This window comes from Parasteatoda tepidariorum, chromosome 4 (genome assembly GCF_982258835.1).
Source record: "Parasteatoda tepidariorum strain Cologne lab strain chromosome 4, Ptep-v5.0, whole genome shotgun sequence".
NCBI lineage: Eukaryota > Metazoa > Arthropoda > Arachnida > Araneae > Theridiidae > Parasteatoda > Parasteatoda tepidariorum.
The window spans coordinates 106,969,547-106,989,560 of NC_141758.1; the positions used below are offsets into that span (position 1 = coordinate 106,969,547).

Below are 20,014 nucleotides of genomic sequence, written 5' to 3' on the forward strand. Positions count from 1 at the left end.
TCGAATAATTTGTTTGCATTTTGATATTCAGAAATTTTTTTTTTTAAGGATTGAAGCTTCATGACTTACTCTAGGTTTGCCTGAATTCATTTTAAATTAGTTATGGAGATGAAAAATTTGTGATGAAAAGTTTCTCCTGAGGTATAGCATCCTCTTAAAGTTACATGAGATTAAAATTGTGAGATTTTTTGCATGTGTAATTTACTACGATTCTGAAGTTCTTTCTTTCACTAAGTGCCAAAGAAAAGTATTTTCAGACATACCTTATTATATCAGGAAATTAAAATTGCACAATAATGATTACAACAGAATTTCTCCCTTTAATTCTGAAGTTTTCTGAAACAAGTTATATCATAGTAGGAGATTTTTCGTAAAAGTTGAACTAAAGACTCAACCTATCGAAGTAAATTAAATACTATCCTAGTTTGGATAATTGATTTAAGTGGCATTGTTAGATAAGATTGAAATTGCATGATATTAATTTTTTACATGAGTGATTTTCTACAAACTCTGTTTACTATCAAAGGTTGCTACTTGAAATTATTTATAACGCTGATTTTTTACATAAAAGATTTATTTTCTGTCTTCTTATAAAAGCAATAGGTCAGTTTCGTGGAGATAACTCTAAATTCCTTTGACGTTTGAAAAAGTTGACAGTCGACTTTTTGAATGATCCAGTTCATAGTTTTCAAGTTTTTATCATTGGCCTTTAAGGCAGAGGAGGTGGGATTGTTCTTGTTTTCTAGTGGCGCCATCTGTGGCCGAGAATTAAATTTCTGCTTCACCCATTAATAGGGCAGATAAATTCATACATCCATTCATTCATACACATACCGTAATTTTGACCTGAAACAGAGTACGATCGATCTCCAATTCATTACCCCCAGAAGTATAATTTCTTGTGGTAATATGGAGGACTTAGTGACCTGACAAATTTTGCGTGCACTAATCACCATTTATTACAGGGGGATTATTCAGCCAGCTGGATTCGAACTCCCGTTCTCACAAACGAGAGTCCAGTGCCCTACCAACCAGAGTTTTCAAGTGACATCATTTTTCTTTAATTTTATTTAATGATTATTTTAAATGATTCTATCCGAAAAACAAACTACTGTAGATAAAAAGTTTAAATCTTGAAGAGTTTGTGATTTTTAAATACTTCTGGGACATTTTTAGTACTAAAATTTTCAATTCATAAATGTATATTTTATGTGAGTTTTTATTTCGAAATGAAAGTTATATCGAAAAATAATCTTAGCACAGAATTGGAGAGTATTTTGTATTAAAATGGAAATAATTCAATACAAAATTTTAACAAAAAGAGAAAGAACGGATTTTTTGAACTGTATCCTCTGAACATCTTTGAGTGAGTTTCAAAAACTCCAAGTCTGGGAACTGACCCATTGTTTTTGTGTGACATATTTCTAACAAATATATGTTTTTAATATTTAAATTTAATTTATATGTTTCCATTTAGAAAAAGGAGTTTTAATTAAAAATGGTAATGTGTGCATGTAAAACTATAGATTTTTCAGCTTTTGTAACTTTGTTTATAAAAATCTGTAATAGCATAAGTAATGTATAACTTACTTTTTGTAAATGAACCAGTGTTTAATAAAGCATAAAAACTATACATTGTTTGCTTTTATTTGTTTAATTAAAATTCATTTTGAAAGTTACCAAAATACTCTACTCTTTAATTTTATTTATTTTGTGCCTTTAATAGCTTCTAGTTGAAAAAATTATTATTGAATAAATGATTTTAATGGACATCTTATTGGGTTTACCTTTTTTTATAAAGTAACCTTTTTTTCTGTTAAAACTGCATATTAACTCCTTTAAACATTGTCTTAAATTTTTTTTTCTGAAAGTATTTAAAAAAAATTTGCTGAAATTATTTTATATAACATTATACATTGTTTGCTTTTATTTGTTTAATTAAAATTCATTTTAAAAGTTACCAAAATACTCTACTCTTTAATTTTATTCATTTTGTGCCTTTCATAGCTTCTAGTTGAAAAAATTATTATTGAATAAATGATTTTAATGGACATCTTATTGGGTTTACCTTTTTTTATAAAGTAACCTTTTTTTCTGTTAAAACTGCATATTAACTCCTTTGAGCATTGTCTTAAATTTTTTTTCTGAAAGTATTTAAAAAAAATTTGCTGAAATTATTTTATATAAAATTATACATTGTTTGCTTTTATTTGTTTAATTAAAATTCATTTTAAAAGTTACCAAAATACTCTACTCTTTAATTTTATTTATTTTGTGCCTTTCATAGCTTCTAGTTGAAAAAATTATTATTGAATAAATGATTTTAATGGACATCTTATTGGGTTTACCTTTTTTTATAAAGTAACCTTTTTTTCTGTTAAAACTGCATATTAACTCCTTTGAACATTGTCTTAAATTTTTTTTCTGAAAGTATTTAAAAAAAATTTGCTGAAATTATTTTATTTAAAATTTATCTTGGTTTTGCAATCATGTATATTTATTGAATTGTATTATTTTATATCAAGTAATTTTGCTTCTATTTAGTGAATGAAATTCTTGGATTTGTAAATTTTGTGTGTTTAATTATGAAATTTTCTATATAAAGTAAAATATTAAAAATAAATTTTTTTTTTGTTATTTATGTAATTTATTCTGAACATAACATTGAAAGGGAATGATTTTCTAAATGAATTATTGTTTGTAATTTAAGACATTAGTACAAACAAAAATTCATATTTGAGCTCACTCAAACTTTTTGAGATCATACCACATCCCTTAACCATCAATTCGTATTAAGTGAGTATTAACAAAATAAACTCATGAAGTTTGTAAGTTACATATTTAACATTTAATATTGACTTATAAATTTTTTTCTATTACACTAGTATTGTTTGCAGAAATATTTAAAAAATAAAAGGAAATTTCTCCCCATTATGGGAATTTAACTATAACACTAATATTGCAGGCCTCAGAAATAATTTTCATATTTATTTCTTTTCTTGTAATTGTTAAAAAAAAATTTAAAATTAAGTTTTATTGTCGATATTTTTTCTGAAGTTAACATTTCTAAAATTCTTGTTTTGCTAATTTCGTATGAGGCTATAACTTGCTTTAAGCTTAGTTTTCAAGATTTGCTAATCAAGTATATGTTATTTATAAAATCAAAGTATTGCAAAGTTTAATTTTCATAAAATTGATATTACTAAAATTTGTGTTCAAAAGTTTATTATATATTTTGAGAATTTTGTATGAAAATGTAACTTTTGTTCCAGAAAATGCACTTCTTATATGTTAAGATCGAATGCAATATGATCCAGCCCTTTTTTAAATAAATTGAAGATAAGTAGGTATTAAAAATTTCTTTAACATCGTGTCACATATAATTTTATTTTGTAATATTTTAGTTTCATGTTAGTAGTTTATTATAGATTTCGTCTTTTTGTTGTCAATAAATGTAATATCAAATGCTGCCATAAATAAAAAAATGACGGAAAAAAATGATGCCGTTTCAGCTAGTGTGCCTTTGCAATAATAGATCTTACAATTGCTCATATGAATCGTACTTAAAAATCCTTTTTGTGAATTATTATGAAACAAAAATTGTGTAATAAAAATTCAATGCCTACATTTTTCTATATCGTGCGAAAGTTGTGTGTTATTAAATTTTTTTTATCTATATTTGTAAGAAATAAATTTTATAATTTTTTTATTTTGTGTTTTTTCATATCTTTAGTATTTTATTATTGATTTCTTCTTTGAAAAACAAGTATTTATGCACTGTTGTAACATAAATAAGCAGTTGAGAATAGCTTCTTGCAGTTATTTTAAAATTACTAGCTATAGCTGCTAGCATCAGAATAATATCTGTTAATAATATGTGTTATAAAACTAATGATATTGGCCTTGGAAAGAAATAACTATAATATATATGTTTCTGATCTTACACTAACATGAGAAACATATCCCCGGATAAAACTCATTTTGACTTCTCTAAGGATGATTTTATTAATTGCTCTGTATATATTGTTACTGTTAATAATGACAGAAACACAAAATTTTTGATAGTTAAACAATAGATTGGTTAAATGAGATATACATTTTTATTTTGTTTCTTCCAATGTACAAATGTTCAAATAAAGTAAACATGAAAGACAGTTTGAACTAAATAGTAAGTATAAAAAACAAGTTTTTGAAAACACAACATATTATAAAGTACTAATTACACTAGTAATATAAAGCACTATGATGCTGCTATTATAAAGTATTATTGCTGCTATTATAGTTATTTTATAATAGCTTGTTGTTTTTATAACAGACAAATCTGTTACAAATAGAAATAACTGTTACAAAAAGTACTAGCTATTTTTACTAGCAGCGTAAATGTATTTCCTTATTTCTCATGTGTTAGATAACTTTTTCCTGGTGTATCAGTTAACTTATTATTTTTAATGTTTATTTTACACCCAAGTCAAAATTCTTGATGGTCCCATCAAAACATTTTGATGGCTTATGTTGATTTTAGTGTGGTTTATCAGCATCATCTGATGTCCATAATCATTTGATAGTCACCATCATCCAGCATTTTCCATTGGTTTTTGATATGCCAACAAACTGCCATCATTCCATGATGGTAAATTCTACTTTAATACTATGATCGTTAACCACCAAGAGAAGTTTGACTCTCATACGTGATGATTCAACAATCCATGATGGTTCCAACTATACATTTTTATGATGGTTTATTGGGAATTCTTGTTGGTTCTCAGGAATATTCCACACATCAGAACAATTTGGTTTCTTTTATGTTGGACCATTATAAATCATTCCGAATTCCCACATTGGGATGACGGTTGTTCATGATCGTTCCAACATTTGATTTCTAAGAAACTCTGGTGGAAATTCGTGATGTTTCAACATGAACAAACCATCAAAACAAGTTGGACCATCATAAATCAGTCCGAATTTCGACATTGTGGTGATGGTTACTTATGTTGGTTACTATCAAAGAATGTAATGGTTCATGATGGAATCATTGATGGTTACTATCAAGATTATGTTGGTCCATCAAAAATTTTGACTTGAGATGAATGTTGATAGGATGAATGAATAATTCTTTCTCTTTTGGTTTTAGATGTAACAGATGAACCATGTGAGTCCATCTCTGTTGACCAATCACCATCATCCTATCAGCATTCATTCTTGGCCGATTCTGAATCTCTTACTGAATGTAAATTAGATGATGAGATACCTTAAGTTTCATCTGGAATGATTTTTATAACATTAAGGCTTAAGTAACTTAAATTGCATCTGTGATAGCTCTCAATACAATTTGGTGGAGCAGATTATTATGAATGAGATATATATTTATTTTTTACTCAACTATAGTACTTCTTTACGGAAACCTAGAAATATGTCTCCTTTTAATTCTATCAATATTTTTTTTTATTATTTCGTGTTTTTGTATTCTTTTTTATAAATTTATTGTGATTAGTAAAACAATTAAAAATCATTTTTATTAGATTTTATTATTAAAGGCATTAATTTCGCATAAGATTTGTTTATAAGTATCTTATTTAAACCTTCAATAATTAATTTTATATTTATGTTCTATCTCTCATTGCAAAATATCTAGTTATTATGTTCAATTCTTGTAATTAAAATGTTTGTCAAAAAAATTATTTTAAATAATTTATGTTTTATTTGGAATTAAAAGGTAAATATAATTACATTATGAAAAGTTCAATGTTTAAATTAGCTTGATGTCAAAGATTTCGATGAGTGTGATTGTTTTAAAGATGCCTAATTGGATTACCAATTCCTGTTCTTTTTTATTTGAAAATATTTCAAGCAAATAGTGTTTAACCAATTTCTTTGCTTTGCTTGTTCTATGTTGTTTAATTTCAGAAAAATTTTTCATCGTTTAATATATTTATCAGGACCAGAAATAGCTTTTTTTTATCATAATTTGCTACAGGGTGCATAGCGTTTTTAAAAAAAAGCTTAAAAGCCCTTAAAGGTGCTTTTTTTTATTCAGGGATTGTAAAAAGTGCTTAATTTTCTATCTTTTAAAAAGATATATTTTTTTCTTTACTGTGACAATTGTTGTTCTGAATTACAAAAATTCATGATTTTCAGAATTTTCTCTGTAATATTTGTCGGAAGCTAGTTTTTTTATCATGATTATCTAAGTAAACTTTTTAAAAATGTTTTTGAATTTTATTGATTTTATGTTTCTAAATTAAACGATAGAAAAAAGTAACTTTTATTACTGCACAAATCATAATTATGATTTTTCTGTTTTTTGGAAAGTGATTAAAAATATTCAAGTGCTTAAAAAGTACTTAAATGGTCCTTATTTTGTGTTGAAAAATCTGGCTAGACACCCTGTACTATTTGGAAACCAAATTGTTTAGATCTGGTTGTTACATAACTATGATGAAATAGCAATCAATACTACAAATATAAATCATTTAACTACGATTCAATAAACTTAAATTATTTTAAAATCGGTATTTCTCGATAATGCAATTTTTGATAACAATTGTTTAAAAAATATAAGATTGAATTAAGATAATTTAGATAAATAAAAGTTTCATTGTGCGCAAAAAGCCAGTTTTTAGTAAGGAAATTACCCTAGCTGCATAGGACAACATTTTAATTCTCATTCTTTATTATGTATGTATTCTATCATTTCTCCTGGTTTGAATGTCTCTGTGGATCAGGTTACGTAAAAAAAGAGTTTTCTTTTCACTTGATAAAAATTACTTATCAAGTGACTTGATAACTAATCTTGATAAAAATTGTTATTTTTATGAGATGGACTTTATAATGTCTCATAAAAATCAAATGAAGTATTTTTTAAAAGTAAATTTGTATTTGGATTAAAGTTATGATATTCATGACGTTAGTTTGATGGGATTTCTTGAAGATTAAACCAAGTATTGTGCAAATAAATTTCTTTTGAAATAACATTTAGGATTTTAATGATGGTTACTTAGTATTTAATAAGGTTACATATTCCTTTATATTGTAAAGGAATATAAAATTTGTTTAGTGAAATGTTTTGTTACTTAATGAATAATAATTTTTTAGTGAATATTTGTGAATAATAATTTTTAAATCAATATTTGTGATTTTAGTTTTGTTTTGAATTTTCTTAAAAATTTGAGATTATTGTTAGCATTATTTATTTACCCGTTAGTAATAATATGATATTGATGATGAGGGATGTTTTTATCATTTGTGAAATACATTTTTTATGAACTAGCTTTGTAAATATGCAAAATTAATTATCTTTACATTCAGAAGCATTTATATCTATGAATTTAATTTGTGAAGAAATAATATGTTGCTTCATTATTATTTAAAAATAGAGTTTCTATTATTATGGTAGTTTTATATTTTGCATTTTCTTATTTTTCTAAATATAATGCCATTTGTTTTCGGATATATTGCATTTGTTTTATGGAAAATTATTTGTTATGTCAATGATTTTTTTATATACTTTTTATTTACATTTAAATGATCTGAAAAAAAAAAAAACACATCAATTCATCAAATTTACTTAATTGAATTTATTAGTTTATACTGTACATGGGTATCAATCATTTATTTGTTATGTAATATGTTATGCTTCTTACGTTATTTTATCATTTTTCTTTTTTATATTAATTACTGTATACTCAGGTGCATCAGTCAACTTTTCAAACCCCAAAAGTGCTTTGAAAATGAACGGTTCGACTTATACTTTGGTAATAATGTCTTTGATCGTGAAATATTGATACAATATAAATCCTGAGCAATATGCGATATGATGCAATCTATTTATCCCTTTCAAAAACTTTTTTAATCTATTATTTTTAAATAATATTGCATTTGTTTTTTTGCATGTATATTTTTATATTTAAAAACAGTGATTTAATTTACTTCAGAAAAAAATTAAGAATACAAAAAGTTAAGATAAATTAATCAAGAGTATTTCAACATTTTTAACTTTGGGAAATTTAATAAATTTTTTTTAAACGTTTTTTTAATTTTAGAAATTTTTATAATTATTTTTTTAAGTGGTCGAGTTTTACCCCCATTGTGCTAGAAATTTGATGTCATTTAACCAGAAACAAGGGATCAACTTAATCACTGAGATATGGGGCATTAAAAATAAGTATTTTATGTGATATATTACTTGTACATTACATTATTCAAAATTTATAAATGCAATAAAGTGTAAATGAACATCAGTCAATTTAAAATACTATGAATGCATTTCTTTCTATGCTTTTTTTTTTTTAAAAAAAAAAGAAAATTATGAAGATTATATTGTACTGTACAGTATGCAAAATAAATGTTAATTTTTTTGTAGTTATAAATAATCATAAAAAAATTAAAAATTATTATTGGCATAAATTGATTTTTTTTCCTTCTAAAAATGGGGCATGGGAAAAAACAGTTTTTATAATTATTTTTTCTTTAATTAATTTAATAATGATAAAAAATATTTCAGGCTGGGAAATAACTAAAATTGTCTTAAATTATGTAGTTTTAAACAATATAAAAACTTTTTATTGGAATTTACTTTTAACTAAGTAAACTCATGAATTACGTTAATTTTAAAGTATGCATATATAGTTTTTTAATATTATAAAATTAATTTTTATTACTTAGCATTTGCTGAAACACTTACTTCATTTAACTGCATAACTTCAAAACTCAACTTACTAACTTTAATTGGTATTTCTTAAACTTCAAACATGTATCTATGTTTTGTGCTACATTTAAAAGATTCAGGAGGAAATATTTTATCTCTACCTTGTCGAGTTTGGCCATGAAATATGTAAAAAGCGTTATTTTCGCATCTAGGTCTTCACAATTCATTCAACCACAATCCATTTCTGTGTAACTTCGGACCGTAGCGTATGAAAGCGCCTATCACTTTACATGTTTGAGGAAATACTTGCAGGTCCGCATTTGCATATACTGAGCTGGATTCAGTTTGAAGGATTTTTTACACTCTCATGTGTTACATTGCTGCAATTTTGCAACAGATTCTCATTTTCAGGCTTCATTTTTCGCCCTCTGAAATCGAACCGAAAAATCTCTCGCAATTTTGCTGATCTCGGGGACCAACTAAACATTGCCCAATTGTTTTTTCTCTAATAGCAATAGAAAATTTTATTACTTTTAATTTCATCATTGGTGTAGCGCCATCGTCTTCGTCAAACTAATGGCCTTCTTGCGCTCTTCTATTTATAGATCAGCACCATAATCCTTAATCTTGACTTGGGGATTATTCACTAATTATGTATTTTCATGTGGGTTTCCGGAGCAGTCAAGAATTACACAGCTTCATCGCCTCAATCTCTCTTTTATTCCCTTGAGGGACCGTCCACTAATTCCATAAAAAAATTTACATTTTATTGTAGTGTATTACTTATTATTTTTTATTATTGTATTATTATTTTTTAAATTTTCAGTGCTCTTAATTTGTTTTATGAATAAACTCAATTATATTTAGAGGCAAGACTTTAAAAAAGTATGAAGTGAGGTGCTTTCACTCTTTTAAATGCAGCAAAAAATCTTTTGTCATTCTCTTAATGATTTGATTTAAAATCAATTGAAATAAAAAAATTCAATAATTTCAGATTTGTTAAATGTTATGAGTTTAGGACCCGTATAATAATTTACTGCTGACAAAAATGTTCAGCTTCAATACTCATTATATTTACATTTTAAAAGTATTTAATTTTTTTTAATTATTTCATTATAGAAGTGCTGAATTAAGAAACAAATTTTAATAAAAATATATTACAGCCATTCACTAATTTACATTTGTAATATAAATTTATTTAAGTAATTATTTATTTATTCATTTAATGATAATATTTTTTTATTTAAAATTGGGCTAATATAAAAAATTTTTATGCTGCATACGGAAATGTTCAAAATGCAAATGTTCAAATTACCTACAATAAAACCAAAAATAAGATTTTCTTTTCATTAGGGGGAAAAAAGTTATGCTATTATTTTAAGATGGTCACATAAAACTGGGCCTCACAGTATTGTGAAAAAAGATGTGTATATTATTTTAAACTATGTAAATGTATCAATTTTATGTGTTCAGTTTTGAAAAAACATTGAAATATAGTATTAATTTTGAATTGCATATTATTATTACACTTTGATGAGGGGGGAAAAGTGTAAATAGTTTATTTTACTTATCTTGAGTTGCATAATTACAGTTATTGTTTTATTGTAAAGTTGTAAACAATTATTGCATTTACAATACGAAACTTATGTTTAAAATTTAAAACTAATCTGCTCTTTTTATTCTGGATAGCTACAAGACAAGAATAAGAAAATAGTAAATTTTTATCAATCAGGGAATTCAACCTATAATTTCAGGAAAAATAATTATGAATTACTTGAAGATGGTTTGAAACCTGATATTTTTTCCAAAAGAACTAGTCTTGTAATAATTGTTTATTTTCTAACTCTAATGGCAAAGCAAGTACGCTTAGCATTTGTTCCTTATATGAGTATAAGTGTATTTTATGTTTAAGAATAAGGTAAATAACTTAAATACCAATACAATGGCTACTAAAGTCATCGAAATTCGATAAAATCAGGAAATTAGTGTTTTATGTATTATTGTAACTTAATTCAGTATTTAAATATTTTTCAAAATGTTGTGAGCAAGTAAACTTAATGAAAAGCTACTTAATAGAGTAGACACTGGAATCTAGTTTACGATTTTAAAATACTTGTTTCTTAAGGGGTTGTAAAAATACATGTTCTGTAATGTTCTCTTTTAAAATCCTTCGCAAAAATTTGGTCTACACATTTGGGGTCCCAAATTAATCAGTTATTGGTGCCATTTGTTGATAATTATTTTTTCCCCTTATGCGATCGAATATAATATATATAAGTTGATAAATACTAATTTTTACACGTTGTTAACCGATGACGAGTTAACTTGCCTTTGCATTTGTATTTTTTTTTTTTTTTTAATAACGGTAGGCACTTGAACTTTCGTTCTTCACCTCTGAAGATGCCGGAAGTGTTGCTCATTTAGCGTTACCCAGTGGGCACCTGTGAACCTAAGTCACGGAGGCGAGCAACATTACCCACGCCACACTGTCACAAACCCGTTCATAGGGCGGGCCACATTCACACAACAGAGGACAACACAGAGAGAAACATCCATGCCCAGAGCGGGATTCGAACCTGCAGCCATTGGCTTCGCAGTCAGGCATGCTAACAGCTTGGGCACCTAGCCGGCTTGCACTTGTGTTATCGATTTCAATTTATGAAACCCAGGTCGATATAGAATATTGTGAAATTGTGCATTGTGTACAATTACAAAATAAATTGTCTGGGGACATGATATAGTTTTTATTAAACATTGTCAGCCGACAAAGTTGCAATAAATAGTGATTTATTGTCAAAAAATATCGGTATTTAACAATCGATCGATATTTTTCCGATATAACTCGTTCATATTATTTTTATATTGCTCAATATTTTCATAACCTACATAAGTTTATCAACACTCGCAATAATATCGTATTCTATAACTTTTACGTATAATATTCGTAATTATAATAAATTTTTATCAATAATGATCGCAATATTATCACGTTCGACTTGTATTATTATCATTGACTGTCGCGATGATGTCGTAATTGAATGTGGAATATACACAATAAGTGTTAAGAAGCATTAACACCTATGTGCATTATTGGTACTTGTGTAAATCAAAATCAAGCGTTGTTCCTACTTTTTTGGCTTAATGGTACTTATGACTGATAAGAACCCAAATTAATATTCAAGTAAGAAGGAAAAGAAAACGTATCTAAGTCTAGCGGGCCATTACTGAGGAAGAAAAGACTGGAAACCAGTTTGAGAATAGTTAAAAGGCACCTATAAGAAGCACCTCTGAATTTCTCCAGGCAATTAAACCGGTTTTTGTTTCGCCTTCTTTATGGGTGGTTTCGAGTAATGTGGGATTTTTTTTTTCGAGTGCATTTTTTGAAAAGGATTCTGTTTTTGGGTTACGCAATACGTTAAATAACAGAATGTATTGATTTATGAAGTAATTTATTTTCAGGAATTGTTTGTTGACTCCAAATTGTAGCCTTTTTTTAAAGAGTTTCAGCGATGGACGCTCCTGTCTTTTTTTTTTCTTTTTTTGCCTTATCAAACGATTTTTTTACAAAATTTTTTTTTTCCTCATCAAAAGATTTTTTGTACAATTATTTTTTTTCCTTATCAAACGTCCTTATTTCCTTAATTCCGTCCAAACGTATTTTTCCTTATTATCCTTAAAAAAAAAAAATTCTCCTTATCAAGTGATTTTTTCTACAAACATTTATTCTTCCTTATCAAACGATTATTTTTACAAACATTTTTTTTTCAAATAGTGGCACTTTTCCCTCATTAAAGTTCAATCATTGTTTTTTTATGTATTCTTCTTTTATTTTTAATGAATGCCCCTACCAACAATTTTACCTTGGCCCCAGTATAAGAACATACAGTGTGAAACCAATATTGGAATTTTTCAATATTGGTCCTATAACGACCTATATAGACAGAATAATGGTTTTAAAATATCGGGTAAATCTGACAATTCCATATAGGACCGATATTGGTTGTAAAGTGGCTGTAAAATATCGGGTAAATCTGACAATTCTATATCAGGCCAATATCGAAAAATAACGGTCCTATGTTCTAGTATTTGAAGAGGTATTTAAAATGCAATTGTTTACAAACATCTTTGAGAAATTAGATATGGATTTCGAAAAATTTAAAAATAACATTTTCTGCGTTATTTGTATTTTTTTTTTTTTTAATTTTGTGTGCAATCTTTGTTTTAATATATTTATAGGCATGAATTTTAATGCTTCTTACCTCAATTTTTGATTACTTTTGTAAATACTGAAAATTGGTCACATTGCATTTTATATACAGTTTTTTATGCTTTTGCAGCACTTTTGTATTCTGAAAATTTTAATTTTTGTCTGTATAAATAAATATCTCATTTTTTTAAATTTTTGTATCATTTTTTTTTTATTGTTGTGGATTTAATGATCCTACCTATTAAATCTGATATCATTTTTGGTAACATTTAGCGCATGGGTATTCTCGATTCAATATTTAATTTACTTCATTTATATAAATAAATTGGAAATAACAGTCGACATGTTTTAAGCCCTCAAAAATATGCGCTCATCTTCAAGACTTGCCAGGCGTGAATGAGAAGAAACAAAAGGGATTTGAAACATAAGCGTAAAGTTGCCAACATAAAATGGAAAAACAAAGATAAGAAATAAAACTAGAAAAACCACAGTAGCCGAAAGAGGAAAAAGTTGAAAAAAATAACGTGAAAAATAACCGTGGAGGAAATTGACAAACCAGGATAAAATGCATCTCTACGCACTATGAAGAGGTAGTTAGGAACTAATGTCGGTAACAAGAGAATCAGCATTAATATTGCAGTGTATCTACCACTACAAAAATACAATTCCAATTCACTAATATATAAGACATGTTAACTCGTATTCTATGTTGGGGTACATTTTCAAAGATGAAGGTTGATATTGTCGATAACTACATTCTCCACATTGGTGAGCTGGACTTGATGTGAACACGCCTACCTTGACAGTAGCGGCCACTTCGATCTAAACACGCTTACTTCGATGGATGGTCCACATTGAACAGCTGACTTGGTAACTTGTGACTGCTACAATATCCACCTCGCGATGTTGCTACTTAGTCTCGATCAAATACAATTTCGGCCTGTATACACTCGACTGCTAATGGCAACACAGTAGCGACCACGACCTTGAACTTAGTACAGCTCTCACAATTAGCTCTAAAAAAAACGGTGATCTTAATACAGCTCTCCCAGCTTCTCACAAAAACAGCAATGAATCACCTAGTGGTATTCGTTTATCGAGTTCCATCACATACATAATTCTGGTGGGGTAGTACTGTAGTGTATCTACCGCTACAAAAATACAATTTCAATTCACTAGTATATAAGACATGTTAACTCGATTCTATGTAGGGCTACCTTTTCATAGATGAAGGTTAACATTGCCGATAACGGTTCTTCCCACAATATGAATAAAACAAAATTTCAAAGCACTAATGTGAGTGGGGTAAAAATAATTTTGGCATTGTCGAAATTGAATTTATGCCCAAGATACCAACAATGTGCAGCAATTGGTGATAACGGACCTATCTACCGCGTTTCTTAACTCTAAACTAGTTTGTCCGATGTTGCTAATGTCGCACTGACGAATAATCGTGGTAAATGCTACAGGTGGCGTAGAATATAACTCTTTCCCAATCGTAGAAGAAGGAAGCACTTTAGTTTCTGTCTTGATTTTCAACAAGATTAAAATCTTTTAAGTTAGGAAACTGTATGGAACTGAAAACTACAAACTACATTAAACATAGTTCTAAAAGAAAGCGTCATGCAAATTTAAAAAAAAAATAATTATTAATAGTATTTTTAAATATTTAAAAATATTTTGAATAAAAATCTCGGTGAAATCAGTTGATTAAATATAGCTCCCATCTTTATTAACCTAGAGCAGTGTTTCCCAAAGTGTGGTCCCCATACCCCCAAGGGAACGGGAACAGTTTAGCGGGGGTACGCGTTCTTATGCGAAATATCTTGCAACAAACGAAAATTTGAATTTTTTTTTATTTAAAAACAAAGCTAGCCATGAAAATTTACGATTAAGTATTTTTCTATTGGCTATTTTTTGCAGACAGTTAATAATTAGTGGTGTCAACAGCCAGTTGCGATTTTTAACTTTTGTGCAATTTTTGTTCTAGTTAAAAATGCATTCATTTTTTTATTAGTGCTACACAGCTTTACGAAAAATTTAGAAAGTGGAAAGTTCATTTCAAATATACCACTGAATTAGAAATTGACTTTTAATATTCAGAGCCATCAAGGGTATGGAAAGTGGGCATCTGCTCTAAGATCTATTGATTTGTTTGTCAAAAAAAATTTATAATAATAAAAAATAAACATGTTTTTAATTTGTAGTCAATGTCTATTGTTAGTTATAGAGTAACCTTGATGAGTTGTTCTGGATTAATATGTTGTTATTGAAATTTCCGTAAATTTTCAGCATAATGAAGTTCCGCTGTGAAAATCAATAACTAGTAAATATCACGCATGCAAAATGTTACAAAAATAAATTATGAGTTAGAAATATGGCTTAATTGAACTATTCATTGAATGACTTTTTTTATGCGTGTAGTATAAATACATCATGTTTTATTACTTACAATGCAACATTATTATTATTTTTTTTTTATAAAGTATAAACTATTTTCAAAGGTACAACTGTTTCAAGGATTTCATAATGTAGGAAAGGAAAAAAAAATATGTATCGTGTTTGATATTCGAGTTCGCGTGATCACTTTTGTTTGTTAATGATTCATTAATCACGCTTTCGATGTAGGTCACTTGTTCATTTTATGATTTACATATTTTTATTTTTTTTTTGTAAAAGAAAATGTTAAAAATAAAGACGAGGATGTTTTTTTCAAAAAATTCTTTTAAACTGAAATCCACGTTTAATTTTGTTTTCGTTTAAAAAATATATGTATATACATAACTTTTATTTTATTTATATAACCGTCGTCGAACAACCGACCCAATTTTCGGGTTCACGATTACTAATGTTCCGTGGCCTTGTCATTTTGAACCCTATTCAGAAGACAAGAGAACTCTTGGATCAAGCATAGCATTGAGAGAAATTTTGCCTTCATGGAGGACTTTTTGATGAAATTTACTAGCATTTGCGTAACATGAATAGGAAGACCACAAGAACCTCCCACGGTTAGTCTGACAGCAAAGGGACCCTAATCCATGAACCGTCTACCACTGAGGATATTTCACGTCAGTACTGTGGTCGGTGCAAGCCGGATGCAGAATTCGTATCGACCAGCCATCGTTGGGATTCGAACCTGGCCACCTCATTGGAAGGCGAATGCTCCATCCCCTGAGCCATCACGGCTTACTAATAACTTTAAAGAATTGCTTTAATTTAAGATTTTTCTCGGTATTTCAACGCCAGATTTCGAAACTTAATATTGACTTATTTAAATAATTATTAAAAAGTAAAGTATTATTGTTATAGCCTGTTGTGGGCTAAAAAAGGGGTGGAGGTTAAGGTATAACAATTTCGAGGCAAACACCATGATGGTGGAAGTAAGGTTAGCATTGCGCACTGGACGGCTTTACCACCCCGACAAGTTGGTACCCATCAATCTGAGGCTGGGTGGGCTTCCAGCTTACATCGAGAAGTAAACACCAGTTCTTCTCAATGGCAGTCTAGTGCCTTTCCCACTGAGCCATCGCGACTTGTTAATTATTTTACATTTTAGAAGAAGAAAAAAAAAATGATTGCTGACAATTTTATTTTAAACGATAATTGCATTAACTTTTTACTCCTTTTGGTACATTCAAAGATTTGCCTTTATTTATTCGAATCATTCGTAACTATGGTAGCCACAGAATTCGTAAACTGATATGCTTTTAATATTAAAATATAAACTATCAACAAATATAAAGTTGCAGCGCTCTAATGCGCCATCTGGGGAGAAAACCGGTTCCATGCCTTTGACACCTTTCCCTGTTTTCAGTTGTATAGGAATGTACTACGATATTTTTCTTTTTCTTAATATTTTTTGCATTTAATTGTTAAAAATATTTTTTTTTTTAATTTCCATGACGCTTTCTTTTTAGAACTATGTATAATGTAGTTTTCAGTTCCATATAGTTTCCTAACTTAAAAGTTTTTAATCTATTTGAAAATCAAGACAGAAACTAACGTACTTCCTTCTCCTATGGCTCCCCACACGCTAATGGTGAAAGCATGCGAAGTGTTGCCATAGGTAAAGAGTTCTACTCTACGCAACCTGTAACCCATTTCGATCGCCAGTAACGACCATCCGCCAAAAGCAGACATGTTGTAGAGAGTTGTGTGACGGCGGTGATTATCATTCCAATTTTTAGTGGTAACATCATTGTACTATTGAGCATACTTTTTGGTTGTGTGAGATACCCTTCAATTTGGATATCATGTTAAAATATTTGTTTCAGAGAAATGAATAAAATCATTTAAGAAAAATTGATTTATTAAGTAAATATTAACTTTAAAATGGCCACATTCAAAATATAAAAATAAAGAAAAATCCCTTAAAGGGATCAAGAAAAATCGTTCTCTTCATATCGAGAATTTCTGATATTGATATTTAACGGTTAGGACTGGGAGACCCAAAAGCCTCTCCTCCTCTCGCAGTCGCTAAAAATTGGAAATTGAAAGTGAATGAATTGTTCCCAACTGACAGTTAGAAGCATGGGAAGAGATCCAAGGTTGGCGAATTATCGAAAGGTAACATAGCCAAAAATAAAGTCAATCCCCCATAATCAATATTAGATTTGATAATAATTTGGTGACCGAGAATCACCAAAAAGACTGTTAGGGTTAGCATAACCATGTAACTGAAGTATATTTGTGGTAAGAAATAAAGAATAAAAAGTTATAAATAGATTTTTGTTTTCGATTTTATAAACTGTAATACAAATTGAATAATTGAAAAATTGAATATCTGAGTGACTTGGAACTTGTCCTATTGTATGTCCTATAACTTGCCTTATGACTTATTGTAATATATTGCACTCGTCATATCGAGATTTAAACAAGTGCAAAAGTTACATACACTACAATACATATAATTACAATATATATCTTACCGTGAATGACCGAAATCAAGAGAATGTCGACTTTCACCAGTGAATGTCAACAATCACATAGTCGCTTTGGTGAATGTCTGGATTATTTGCTATATGCGATTTGATATTAATTTATTCGTTGATATTATTATATTTGTTCGAAAATTTAATATCAGCTGAGGTTAGATTAGGAGAAACATCAGTGTTCGGAGTACCTATTGAATGCATACTGGGCAGTGGCACTTGACCTTAAAAAGTCATGGATGTAGGCTGTACCAGGCAAATGTATACCTGGCAGTGGCACTGATGAACCTTAAAAAAACATCAGTGCAGGATATACTGGGAAATATACACCGGGCAGTAGCACTTATTTAAACTAAGTATAGATATCAAACATTTACCAAAGCGACTATGTGACTGTCAACAGTCTCGGATGGGTGGACGTCAACAACCACCAATTTCGGTCATTCACAATAGCATATTTATACAAATAACCTTGCAAAGAATGCATGAGGTGCATTACACAGGTATCGGAATGATTGTTATTCTCATAAAACAGTACATATATATATATATATATATATATATATATATATATATATATATATATATATATATATATATATATATATATATATATATATATATATATATATATATATATATATATATATATATATATATATATATATATATATATATATATATATATTGTTTACTGTTAAATTAATTAATATATATCTATTATAAAGACACATTTTTACTTTTGTTCAACGTCTGTAAGTTTGTTTTCTGCTTTCTTTTACTCAGACTCATTTTCAACTACTTATTTTTAGCGATATAGACGCATTATAAAAAGTAATTTTTATCTTAGGATAGTTACTCTTTATTCAGAAATATAGCATTTATCGTAAAGCAATGTGTCCTGATGAAGATCTTTACGTTTTCCCATTAAATAAGTGGCTAAGCTGTCATTGTAAAGGAACGAGGCTCTGTTACCTGAGGCTGATACCTCAGTCACACTGATCAATTGTTAGACAGGGAATTTCAGGCGGCCGTGTGAACTACATTGCCACCGCCACGACCCGCGGTCTCGAACTTTTGAAGCATGAAGCTCTATGGTTTCCTTGGGTGACTGACAACAGGATGTTGCGAGGCCCCTTACTTTATTTGAAAAAAAAATTGGAGAGTAAAATGAATATAATTTTAAGCACCTAAACAATCTAAGCAAAGGCCGCGATATTCTGGTTGGTAGGGCACTGGGACCATGTCCAAGAGTTCGTGGGTTCGATCCCAGTCGGCCGAACACTCCCCGTGTAATAAATAGTGACTGATGCACGTTAAATCTGTCGAGTCTCAAAGTCCTCCATGTTCGCTTAACAACTCAATACCTCTGGGGGTACTGATTCAGGAGTTTCCTTGTCTTCTGGATTGGTTCAAAATTACAAGGCTACGGAGTTGAACATTAGTAGTCGTAAGCCGAAGATTGGGTTGGCCGTTCAACGACGGATATAAAATTAAAAAAAAAAGATATAAAAACAATATAAGCATTTGGCTTAATGTCTTAACGAAGTGTCATATTCTGGAACCAAATATTAATCAATTATCAAAAATCCCTAATGATTGAACAAGAATTTCAATCAAAAAACTATTTCTTCCTATCATTATTTGTAGTTTAATTTATTTGTACTAGTTATAACTGTACTTTAATTGCGCTTTTAATTGTACATTTTATTTAACTCATTGTTCACTAATCATTCTCCTTGATAAATATTTTTATAATCATTGCCCAAAAAAGAAGAAAAGAAAGGTATAAATAATAGGGTTCTCTTAAGGAAAGTAATGTGGTACATGTAAAAACCAGTTTGATTGCTTGATGAAGTTTGGCGGTGTGTCCAACAATCGCATTTCAAATCCTTTCCTATTCCTCCGGTAGACAAACATGTTATTCGAAAAAAAGAAAAATTCTTCTTTTTTTTCAATCTATTGAGTTACAACTTGAGAATTCGGGACTGAAATTGAAAACTCTATGATTACCAGCAAAATAAAAATGGAACATTTCCGAGTTCTATTAGGCAATCAAACAGATTTTCATACTTTTCAAATCACCTTCCTCACTCGTGATTCGAGATATTTAAAATTTAGAAGAAATTTCAAAAAATTGTATTTTTATTTTGACCTAAATTTGGTTCCCAGTAGAACACCGAAGTCAAGCATCTCTGACTACGGTCAGTAAGCGGGTGGGTGGTCACTTTG

At 28.8% G+C, this 20,014-nt stretch overlaps 1 protein-coding gene across 3 annotated transcripts in view; it reads left to right on the forward strand.

The window, feature by feature from the left end:
* The window catches only part of LOC107453226 (choline/ethanolaminephosphotransferase 1), a 35,662-nt gene extending 28,708 nt beyond the window's left edge, over nt 1-6,954 (forward strand). For 2 of the 3 annotated variants that reach the window (XM_087161883.1, XM_016069958.4), the window contains one exon: nt 5,132-6,954. In XM_087161883.1, the coding sequence (XP_087018009.1) occupies nt 5,132-5,253 (122 nt within the window). In that variant the 3' untranslated portion in view covers nt 5,254-6,954. Of the gene's footprint in view, nt 1-3,272; nt 3,353-5,131 lie in introns of those variants that run through there. The other variant, XM_016069960.4, reaches the window with a different exon arrangement.
* The last annotated feature ends 13,060 nt before the right edge of the window (nt 6,955-20,014 follow it).